We start from the raw sequence: 12,500 nt of genomic DNA on the forward strand, positions 1-12,500 counted from the left end.
AAATCATACTAGCTCAAGCTTATGCCATTACCAATGTTAACAAGTTTATTTCGCTTTTTTTTTTTTGCTTTTTTCCAGCTTAATGGAGGATGGCTGGAATCATGAACTTTTGGATATGTGTTTATAGATATCACAAAAAACTTTTAGGATTAATGAGGGGTAATCAAAATTTATGTTAATGTAGTATAATTTTTCAAGAGATAAGAGAGGTTTCGTAACGGGATATTTATAGAGATTAAAACGAATATTCGTAGATTCATCTAAACAGTAATTCTATAACAAAACTTCTATCCATGTGTTTTTGAACGTTTTTTTCTTCTTTTTTCTCATATATCGTCAGACTTCTATTCTTCATCGAAAATTTGGACAATCGGAAACTTGAAACTTAAAGTAGTTCCAAGAGACTTCACCGTGTAAACAAAAAGTCAATGCTCACTACTAACATGTAGATACTGAGTATTTTTCTGTCTATGTAGACTCAAATGTTCCCCAATCAATCCGGATATACACACAATATATATATATATATATATATATATATATATATAAATGTATATATATATATATATATATATATATATATATATATATATATGTATATATATATATATTATGTAATAATATATATAAATATATATTATATATATATAAATGTATATATATATTATAAATGTATATATATATATATATATATATGTGTGTGTGTAAATGTATATATATGTACATATATATATATATAAATTATATGTAAATGTATATGTATATATGTACATACATATATATATATATAATATAATATATATATATATATATATACTATGTATGATATATATAGATATAGATATATATATTATAGTGAGAGAGAGATAGAGATAGATTTATAGGTAGATAGATGTGCACGCATTTATACAGGTATATTATTATATATATATATATATACATACACATACACACACATTCATACATACATACACACACACACATAAATATATGTAGGTATTTATGGATATGTGTATATATGCATATGTATATGTGTGTATTATATGAATATATATATGTGTGTGTGTATGTTTATATATGTATGTATTTCTAATGCATATTTGTGTAATTGGTATAGTTGACTTTATTAGTGAGAATTTATGGGAAATTAAAAAAAAAAAGTTTACCCCATCACAACCACCACCATCATCGACAACACCGCCACAATCATCACCATCACCAACTCACTACCTTACCACCACCACTGCTACCACCTCCACTGCCACCACCACCACCACCACCACCAGTATTAATACTAACAACAATAACAACAACAACAACACCAACAATAGCAGAAATTAGCAATAAATGGGTAATAATAATAACAATAATAATAATAATGATGATGATAATAGTAATAATAATTTAATAATGATAATAATAATAATAATGATAATAATAATGATAATAATAATGATAATAATAATAATAATGATAATAATAATAATAATAATAATAATAATAATAATGGTAATAAAAGTAATAATGAATGTATGATATGATATTGAAAGACAGTAATAATTATGACAAACGTTTATAATGATAATGAATATATCTAATTATTTGGTAATAAAAATAACGACGACAATAATACTACTAACGATGATGATGACGATGACGATGACGATGCTGATGATGATGACGACGATGTTGGTGGTAGTGATGGTGAAGATGATTATGATGATGGTGGTGATGATGATGATGATGATGATGATGGGGAGGTGACGGTGATGATGATGATGTGGAGGTGACGGTGATGATGATGATGATGGGGAGGTGATGGTGGTGATGATGATGATGATGGGGAGGTGACGGTGAGGATGATTATGTTGATGATGGGAGGTGACGGTGATGATGATGATGATGGGGAGGTGACGGTGATGATGATCATGGGGAGGTGACGGTGATGATGATGATGATGGGGAGGTGACGGTGATGATGATGATGTGGAGGTGGCGGTGACGATGATGATGTGGAGGTGACGGTGATGATGATGATGATGATGATGGGGAGGTGATGGTGGTGATGATGATGATGATGGGGAGGTGACGGTGAGGATGATGATGTTGATGATGATGTTGATGATGATGACGATAAATGGTTTTAATGATGAGGATGACGTTTATTACAAATGTCGTGAACAATAGCAAAGAAGAAGAGAACAAGAACAACAACAATATTAAAAAAAGCATTGCATACATGTAAATGGAAGCTTACCTGTGCCATCTAGGGTTGGGGTTTGACCCACTGAAAACAACAACAACAACGCAAAGAATATACATACATACACGTACATAGACATAAAGACACATGCACAGACACACACACACACATATATATATATATATATATAAAACATACATTCATACCTATACACATACAGGCATACATACACACACATATATATATATTATATAATTGTAAATTTATATATATATATATATATATATTATTGTATATGTACATATGTGTGCGTGTGTGTGTGCGTGTGCGTGTGCGTGTGCAGTGTGTGTGTGTGTGTGTGTGTGTGTGTGCGTATGCGTGTATGTTCACCGCCTATTTCGCGGCAACTGATGGTCCGGCACCTGCTTTAATTTGGATAATTACAAAGGAGAACTTGAAATTCCTGTGGCCACCAGCCCAGCCCAGCCCTCTGCACGACCACAGGGGGGTGTGTTGCGTGTTTTGTCATATTTACATGTATCACTTGTCAGTCTTTGAGATGTTTTCCTTTTCTATGTCTACTGCAGGTAAGAGAACTAAGGGCGTCTCAAGTTGTGCCAAACATAAACGTCAATCCACAGCGATCCAAGATCAGGTAGAATTGTTGAAAGGAAGTGGATCGTAGCGTTTCGGTGAGTAAGCCATGCAATATAATGAGTAATTAGTGGCACGGATGATCCGGCAAAACGGTTTATCTGTCAAAGCGTTGGAATCAAAGAACCGGTAGATCGGTGAAATACCTGTACTAATACATGTATATATGCACGCACACACAAACACACACCATATATATATATATATATATACATATATATGCATGTATACATGTATATATATACACACACACATATATATATATACATATATATATGCATATATAAATATACATATATATATATACATATATATGCATATATAAATATACATATATATATATACATATATATGCATATATAAATATACATATATATATATACATATATATACATATATATGCATATATATATATACATATAAACATATACATACATATATATATATACATATAAACATTACATACATTAATATATATATATATATATATATACATATATATGCATATATATATATATACATATATATGCATATATATATATATATATACATATATATGTATACATATAAACATATACATACATATATACATATATATACATATACATATATATATATGCATATATATGTATACACACACACAAATATGTACATATATACATACACACATATGTTAGCATCGGACACACTGCTTCTCATTAACATTGTAACCCAATTTTATAATTATATGTTTGAGAGATATATTTACAGCTGTTGCGAAAAGTAGACCACGTGGCTCATACATCGGTCTCTTAGTAAGCAGGGGAACGGATCAAGTTGATCGTTTGAGTACCTTTGGGTTAACATTAAAGCACTCACCTGGACTCCTTTACTTGCACCTGACTGCCGAGACGCAGTGGCGATGCTACTATTCGTATATATGTATGCATGTATATGCACGTATATGCGTGTATATGTATGGCATGTGTGAGATCGTGTTGGTAGGTGCATATACCTACATATGTAGACACAAATCTGAACACACGCACACACACACACATATATGTATATATATCAGGTCGACTTTGCCTTTCATCCTTTCGGGGTCGATAAATTAAGTACCAGTTACGCACTGGGGTTGATGTGATCGATTTAATCTCTTTGTCTGTCCTTGTTTGTCCCCTCTATGTTTAGCCCCTTGTGGGCAATAAAGAAATATATATATCAACACACACGCACTCACATATACATAATAAGGCATATATATGCCATGTTTCATTGGTTGTTTCGTTTTCGTGTCTGGATCTATTGTTTAGCTGCTGGTTGTTAACTACTGCTGTCCTGTCGTTATCTAGTCATCTTAAGGCATTTTTATTTACAACTGCAATCACGTTTTCAATATTAATTGATTCTGATGTCTGCACTGGATTACAATCTCATTTCTTCTATCCAGTAAATATATATAATATATATATATATATATATATATATATATATATATATATGATGTGGAACGCTATATTAAAATTTTGCTTTTGTATGCTCCAGATTTGATGCGATAAAGTCGTTGCATTCTTCCTATTAGCGCAGAAGTAAGAGTAAATATATTGCGTCTATATATTATTAAATGTTCCCCTTTATTTATCGATGTAATTTTCATCAGTACATATTTCTTACAGTACTTTTGTCTCATAAATGAATAGTTTTTCTACAATTACATCTTAACTGTCATATTCGTAAACGGTTTTGGTTGCATTAGTTTTCGACCGAGCCTTTTGTCAGTATTGTGCCGAATAACATTAGTTTATTTCTACGTGTAGCTATAAATAACTTTAGGATTCTTTCAACTAAAAAGTCAAATGGTACCCATTTTTAATGATTAACTGTATGGAATGTGTCACTATAGTTCGTGCTACACGTTCGCTAAAAGTGGATTGAACCAGAAGACCTTTCTTTTCGCTTGCTTAAGATTAGATATTTACTGTTAGTTTTTAAGGTTTCATTATTGAATGGCGCAGTTTGGTCAAATGTTAGTTCATCCTGCATATTTTTCTAAGGAATTTTGCTATTGGATGCGGGTAGTTGGAATATATGTGTATATATGAGAGCCCTTTTTCATTACGTTTTCCATACGATTACTGGATGGAAGCACTCCGTCGGTTACGACGATGAGGGTTCCGGTTGATCCGAATCAACGGAACAGCCTGCTCGTGAAATTAACGTGTAAGTGGCTGAGCACTCCACAGACACGTGTACCCTTAACGTAGTTCTCGGGGATATTCAGCGTGACACAGAGAGTGACAAGGCCGGCCCCTTGAAATACAGGTACAACAGAAACAGGAAGTAAGAGTGAGAGAAAGTTGTGGTGAAAGAGTACAGCAGGGATCACCACCACCCGCTGCCGGAGCCTCGTGGAGCTTTTTTAGGTGTTTTCTCTCAATAAACACTCACAACGCCCGGTCTGGGAATCGAAACCGCGATCCTATGACCGCGAGTCCGCTGCCCTAACCACTGGGCCATTGCGCCTCCATACGATTCCTGCTTTTCTTGTTGTTAGGGTTGATATTATGTCTAGTGAGGTAGCTATATGAATCTTGGTTTCAATGATTATTCTGAGGGTGAAATCTTCTCATGCATTTCTGTGCTACATACATACATATACGTATATATGTGTATTTGTGTGCGTGTGTGTGTATGCAAACGCACACACACACACATATATAAATATATAACGTATGTACATACATACATAAATATATATAATATATATATATATATATATATATATATATATATCACCGTGATCACAACGCCCGGTCTGGGAATCGAAACCGCGATCCTACGACCGCGAGTCCGCAGCCCTAACCACTAGGCCATTGCGCCTCCACTTATATATATATATACTAGCAGTATCGCCCGCCGTTGCTCGGGTTTGTAAGGGAAATAACTATATAAGCATTTTTAGAGAGTTACTTCCTTTATAGATGCCAATTCGGGCTTTCTTAGCCATTTCTGTTTTGGTGTCTTCAAGCCATGAAGTCGTTGTTCTAAAAGAACGCTGGTCTCCTTGACAACGCATTACGACGTTGATTTCCTTAAACTCCCTTCCCCACAGCTTCACGTGGGAGGGAAGAAGGGGGAGAAGCAAACACAGGTGCAGGTGTTTGAGCGTGGACGCCAACTCCGCCGCCATCGACACACGAAAAATTATGCATTAAAATGGAATAAAAAATGATGTTAAATTATTTTTAAAATCGTAGACTCATCGTAGACGCGCGCTAATACTCAGACGGGCTCGATATGAATCACGACTATAAGATACCCGAATTTGGTTAAACTGCACCGCAAAATGTGGGAGGAGTTAGGAATCTAAATCGTAGGAGACAGACACTCACACAACTACAGTTTTATATATATATATATATCCACGTTATTTCCATTCCATTATCTTATTTGTACATGTGTATGTATTTCGCGTGAGTGTATCAATAGATGTGTGTGTATGCGTGTGTGTGTGTGTGTTATATGAGTATGTGTGAATGCATAGTTTTATAAAACATCCTAAGACTGATACATAGACTCACGGACATCGCCACATCTTATACACGCAGTCACGCAGCACACACTTCTCTATTCACTCTTACTCGTACACACTCTTCCGCCCACACAGGAAAGAGTATTGATTGCTTGCACAAGGAGAAAGAGTGTTATATTGTGAGAAGCGAACCAGGGTTTGCTGCAGACCATGAACTAGTGCATTTTGAATACAGGGAACAGGTAATATGGAATGCTGAACACAGGGACCTACTTTGAGATAAGGAGTTTACTGAATACTGCGGCTGTATTGTCGGTCTATTGCGGTCTATATTGAACAGGATAGTATGAGAATAATAGAGAAACAGGGTGTCTTAATCGCAGTGGTATACTATGGGTATACCATAGTAACGCACTGAAGATTAGAAGATTGTCTACTACTACGACAGAGGGAAGAACATCGATTGGCTTCGACACAAGGGCCATGGAAAGACGCATGCAAGTACATATCCAAAATGAGGTGGTTCTAGAACAAAGCGAAATGAATGAAAGCACAAATTCCTCCGGCGAGACGGATATATCGTAAAGTACTCCAATAACGAGTGGACCCAATGCAGTTTCCGAGTGTTACCCAAGGGATTGGTAAAAACCAGTCGGAAAGCCTCTATGATGGGATGAGAAGACGATTTAGTAAAACAATTTGGCCCAAGATGGAAAAGAATGGCGCAATCAAGAATGAACTGGAAGTGCATTGTGACAAGCGGTATATAACACCATCCTATAGTCTGCTTGATACAGGCGATAGGGATGATAGCTTTAAATTGCAAATGACGGAACAAGGTGTTATTGTCATCGTTTACCTCCAGGTCAGCTCTGATTGAGTAGACATGAGGAAAGACATTCCTCCCATGACCTCACCATTATGTTATTGAAGTGTACAAATACGTTATCTAATGTATTTCTAAACATAAGATGATATATCCGACGGTTGTGATAGCTTGATATCCTGCGGCTTATTTTGATTATATATAGATAGATAGATGTGAGGGAGGTGTATTTGTGTGTGTGTGTGTGGTGTGTGTGTGTGTGTGTGTGTGGTGTGTGTGTGGTGTGTGTGTACGTATGTATATCAAACATGCTTGCATCAGCTGAAGAACGACAGCGAGTATAAATCACTGCCGAGAAACTCAGAGTGCTGAATGTAAGCGTTCTATGCTGCATCATTTAGTATATGTACATATATATTTCTTTACTACCCACAAGGGGCTAAACACAGAGGAGACAAACAAGGACAGACAAACGGATTAAGTCGATTACATCGACCCCAGTGCGTAACAGGTACTTAATTTATCGACCCCGGAAGGATGAAAGGCAAAGTCGACCTCGGCGGAATTTGAACTCGGAACGTAACGGCAGACGAAATACGGCAACGCATTTCGCCCGGCGTGCTAACGTTTCTGCCAGCTCGCCGCCTTATATATGTACATATATTTGAGCGTGTGCACATATACATACATATCTCACAGCACACATACACACACATATATATATATGCGTGTACACACACACACACACACATACATATCTATGTATATATATATATATATACATGTATTTAGATACATATATATATACATACATACAATTTTATTTCTGATCGTTCAGACACTGATGGAGCCTCAATGTAGTTGTTCGACCTGATAAAAATGGCAGCAGCTAAATATCCCTCAAACGGCACTATATTATCTTAAAGAGGAACAATACTCTGAGTAATCTATATTATTATCCTCATCATCATTATTATTATTATTATATTATTATTATTGTTATTATTATTATCAAAGACTCTCGGATAGTTCTTAATTACCGGTTATTCTTTACTTGAAAGCAGGCAATAACAAATCAGCAAAGGTTTCAAGTAGTGCCTTCTCCTGTGACTCAAAGAGACAATACTCTCTTTAGAATGCGAGCTGTACCCAAGAATGCTGTCTTCTGGATCACTTCGAGCCTGACAGCGGCTCCAACATTCTTAATATGTTTTTCAAAACCCTTGGAAACTGCTCCTAGTGCTCCAGTTACCACCGGTATCACCATTACCTTCTTCTTCTTCTTCTTCATCTTCTCCTTCTTCATCTTCTTCTTCTCCTTCTTCCTATTATTATTATTATCATCATCATCATCATTATTATTAGAGTGGCGATCTGGCTGGACGTAATGCTTAGCGGTATTTCGCCCGTCGCTACGTTCTGGGTTCAAATTCTGCCGAGGTCGACTTTGCCGTTCATTATTATTATTATTATTATCATTATTATTATTAATATTATTATTATTATTAGGGTGGTGATCTGGCAGAATCGTTAGCACGCTAGACGTAATGCTTAGTGGTATTTCGCCCGTCGCTAGGTTCTGTGTTCAAATTCCGCCGAGGCCGACTTAATAATAGATTATTATTATTATCATTATTATTATTATTATCACTATTATTATGATCATTATTATTATTATTATCACTATTATTATTATTATTATTATCATTATTATTAATTGTTATCATCAACTTAGCATCAGCGAAGACTGAATATTTATTTGCATTACATTTAACAGTATAATTGTTGTAGTTTAGCAATGGGTTGACTCAGATCAAGCAGTCCTATGACCCAAATCATTCTAGCCGTGTCCATACCATGTTTTTAGCCATATGAAAGATTACATTATCTAATATCTTATTTAAGATGGCAGGATGTGATTCGAACGAAATTCCGTTGCTATTTCTAGCAAGTTGAGCAACCATCCAGAGGCTCCTTCTATTGCTCGTTGTATTTGATATAATTGGAAGTCCAGATGTTAAAAAAGAGTCACTGGGAGTAATGAAATGTTATTTTAAGTGAAATGTTCACTGGTCACAGTGCGGATGGCAAACACACTTGTGTTTATGGGAAACACAGTGGAAATGCTAAAGAGAGGTTGTTATTGTTGCAGCTGCTGCTGTTGTTGCTGTTATGTTGCTCAACCTATAACCAGAAAACATTCTAGTCATCGCCAACCTAGTTTCAAACACACTCTATCCAACACGACATTTGTAATCTGTTTTTTAAGACAGTGAGGTATCATTTGAAGGAGGCTTGCCAATTATTTCTAGCATATCCAGTGACAACTTACATGCCCTCTCATTGGCTCGAATATATAGAGATTGATGTTTAGCCACAAGTCGACCCTAATTGAGCAGATCTAAGGTAAGAGTCACTCCAGCCATAACCACCCCATCTTTTCGTTAGACACTACACTCAAAATTCGTAAGACCAGGATTAGAGAGAAATTAGCCCACTATTTTTTGAAGAACGAAAGGCCATGCAGAGATCCCCAAGTTTGTGCAAATAAAGTGGGGTAGTTTAGAAATATGTTAGCAGCACACCCTGATTAGAAGTTTCCTTCAAGAAAGGGAGTCAACAATGTTAGATGGATAAGTTTTATATACTCACTGCTGTGATTAAGGCCTAAGCAAAATGTCCACTCTTTGCTGACAATTCTCTTGTCTTGGTCTGTATCACAGTAGTCAATGAAGCTTTTGGCACAGCGTCGGGGTTTCACCAGTTTCTTGACCAAACGTTTTAGAGACCTCACCTCGCCGGATTTCAGCACGTTGTCTTTGTTGCGGTCCAGTTGTGAAAACTTCCATTCTACAATACGCTTCCGTGTTGCATTCTGGGAAGATTTATTTTGACCTGTAAACAGAGAAGGGATCATGATATAATACGAATGATTGTCGGGTATGTATGTAGATGTATGTGTGCGCGCGCATGTGTATATGACATAGATAACAGATATAACGAGAAGGTAAGGCTGACAGAGAGAGGTAAACAAATAAAGATATAGAGATAGCCGTACATATGTATATATGTGCGACTATTGGAAAACAATCCAGAGGAGGACTCAATATAAACGTAAAGTGCAGAAGTTTGCTTAAGCCGATCGAGTGACCCCTTACTCCGATGTTTTTACGGCGTACACACAGACACGGGCTGGGTTGTGTAGCTAAGAATCTCACTTTGCAACAACCCCGTGGCTCCGCTTTGACCACACTACATGGCATTTTGGACAAGTGTTTTCTACTGAATCCACAACAAGGGTATCACTGCATGGTTGCAGTCTTTTAAATGAAACTAAACGGTTCTTGGTCTCTTGACTGGTTTTGTTGTTTATATTGTACCCCCACATTGGTACATTATATTGGTCCTCGAAAACGCAAAGCGACCGGTTGCAATGTCAACAGGGAATATAAATGTCAAAACACCATTTTATTCAGTGACAAGCAGAGCTGTGGAATGTCAATATTCACGCACATGCGCAGACACCCCCCTCAAAACACACACACACACACACAAACATATTCCACTCACAAAACATACGGAGGTGTCATAGAAGACATTTCCACTTGCCCAACGTGCCGCTCAGTGAGAGTTGGCCCAAAAGCTTTGTGGTTGCGAAGTAAACTTCTTAACCAAACGACCATACTTGCATCCATTAATGTGCGTGTGTTCGTGGGGGCGGGGTGGGGGCATACGTATATACTCACACGCACACAAACATAACCAAAAGGGCTTTTCTACACAATCTTTACTTACTACAAATATTATGTACAGCTTTATGTAAGTGCTTCGGGACCCAATATTCCAGAAATGAATTGCTTTCTCTCGAGAGTTCGTGTGTTCTTATGACATCAATAAGATACTTACGTCCATACACACGTATGTGCGTGTCTGTGTGTGTGTGTGTGTGTAGAGAGAGAGAGAGAGAGAGAGAGAGAGAGAGGTGGGCAGTTGGTGACTTACATGGCCAGCTTGGAACTTCGTAGAGAACGAAAGGCTGAATATCGCACCAACTGTTCGGCCTCCAATATAGATTCCATGTTTCTTTCTCTCATATTCACGCACACGCACAGAAACGAGCGCGCGCGCACACATGGGCGGAACAATCGAGAGAGAGAAAAGAGAGAGATACTTGCCTGATGACATAGAAGTCACCTGAGTGGGTCTCGGTGATCCTCGGTAATATTCGGCCGCAAATTCACTGATGAGATTGGTATTGAACACTTCTCGATCGGATTTCGAACATCCTAGACAATAATAATAATAATAATAATAATAATAATAATAATAATATAATTATAATAATAATAATTATTATAATAATAATACTATGTATACTATGAGTTTCTTTGCCCTAGGAGTCGGGAAGACACTCGGCAAGAAATGGAAGCAAATTTGAAAGAAAAAATAATAATAATAATAATAATAATAATAATAATAATAATAATAATAATAATGATAATGATGATGATGATGATGATAAATGTCCTGACGCAGTACCAGGCAGTGGCTCCCATGGCTTTTGACCTTAACTGATTGGAATTGCTGTCATTACATGTTTTGTCTTGGTGTAAAAGAGGGGCTACAGCAAATATTCTGCTCAATACCACAGATTTGCTTGTCAGTTGTTTGACCGTAACCAGTTGAGCATGTCCCTTAGTGGCTGACGATATGTGCATCTCTGATCACGAGCAGAAGTAATGGGGGAGCATCATAGCCGTGTGTTGAGAGGAATTCTTTGTGGTTTGGATAATTCACCTTTGAAAATATGGACGTTTCGTTCAACATCCTTAAACAATCCTTATTCGGGGACCTTTTGAGCGGGATGGGCTACTCGACTTGAAGAAAATTCTAACTGAGCCCACCTGCAAGGTTATGCGCTGTTTAAACTTGATATAAGATCACCATGTCGCACACATATGGTTGTGATGCATGTGCCTGGTGTACCGAAGACAAGTAGTCATGATTGGGCTTCGTACATTTTACTCCAGCATCATTTTGGTCGCATGCACTGCTCTCTCACTCACTAATAATAATAATAATAATAATAATAATAATAATAATGATAGCAAATATTCTGCTCAATACCACAGATTTGCTTGTCAGTTGTTTAACCTTCACCAGTTGAGCATGTCCCTTAGTGGCTGACGATATGTGCATCTCTGACCACGAGCAGAAGTAGTGGGGGAGCATCATAGCTCAACGTAAGAGGTATTCTCAACGTGTATACATATATATATATGCATGTATATGAATACGTACATA

General features: G+C 36.6%; 1 protein-coding gene across 1 annotated transcript in view; it reads right to left on the reverse strand.

Annotated features, from left to right (window-relative positions):
• Positions 1-2,256: 2,256 nt before the first annotated feature.
• The window catches only part of LOC115231244 (SPARC-related modular calcium-binding protein 1), a gene marked incomplete at its 3' end in the record, with an annotated part of 12,263 nt that continues 2,019 nt past the window's right edge, over positions 2,257-12,500 (reverse strand). The window contains exons 2-4 of the mRNA XM_029801308.2: positions 11,372-11,482; positions 9,849-10,091; positions 2,257-2,286 (exon numbers count right to left, since the gene is read on the reverse strand). Of these exons, the coding sequence (XP_029657168.2) occupies positions 2,257-2,286; positions 9,849-10,091; positions 11,372-11,482 (384 nt within the window). The remainder of the gene's footprint in view (positions 2,287-9,848; positions 10,092-11,371; positions 11,483-12,500) is intronic.

Source organism: Octopus sinensis, unplaced genomic scaffold (genome assembly GCF_006345805.1).
Source record: "Octopus sinensis unplaced genomic scaffold, ASM634580v1 Contig17956, whole genome shotgun sequence".
Lineage (NCBI taxonomy): Eukaryota > Metazoa > Mollusca > Cephalopoda > Octopoda > Octopodidae > Octopus > Octopus sinensis.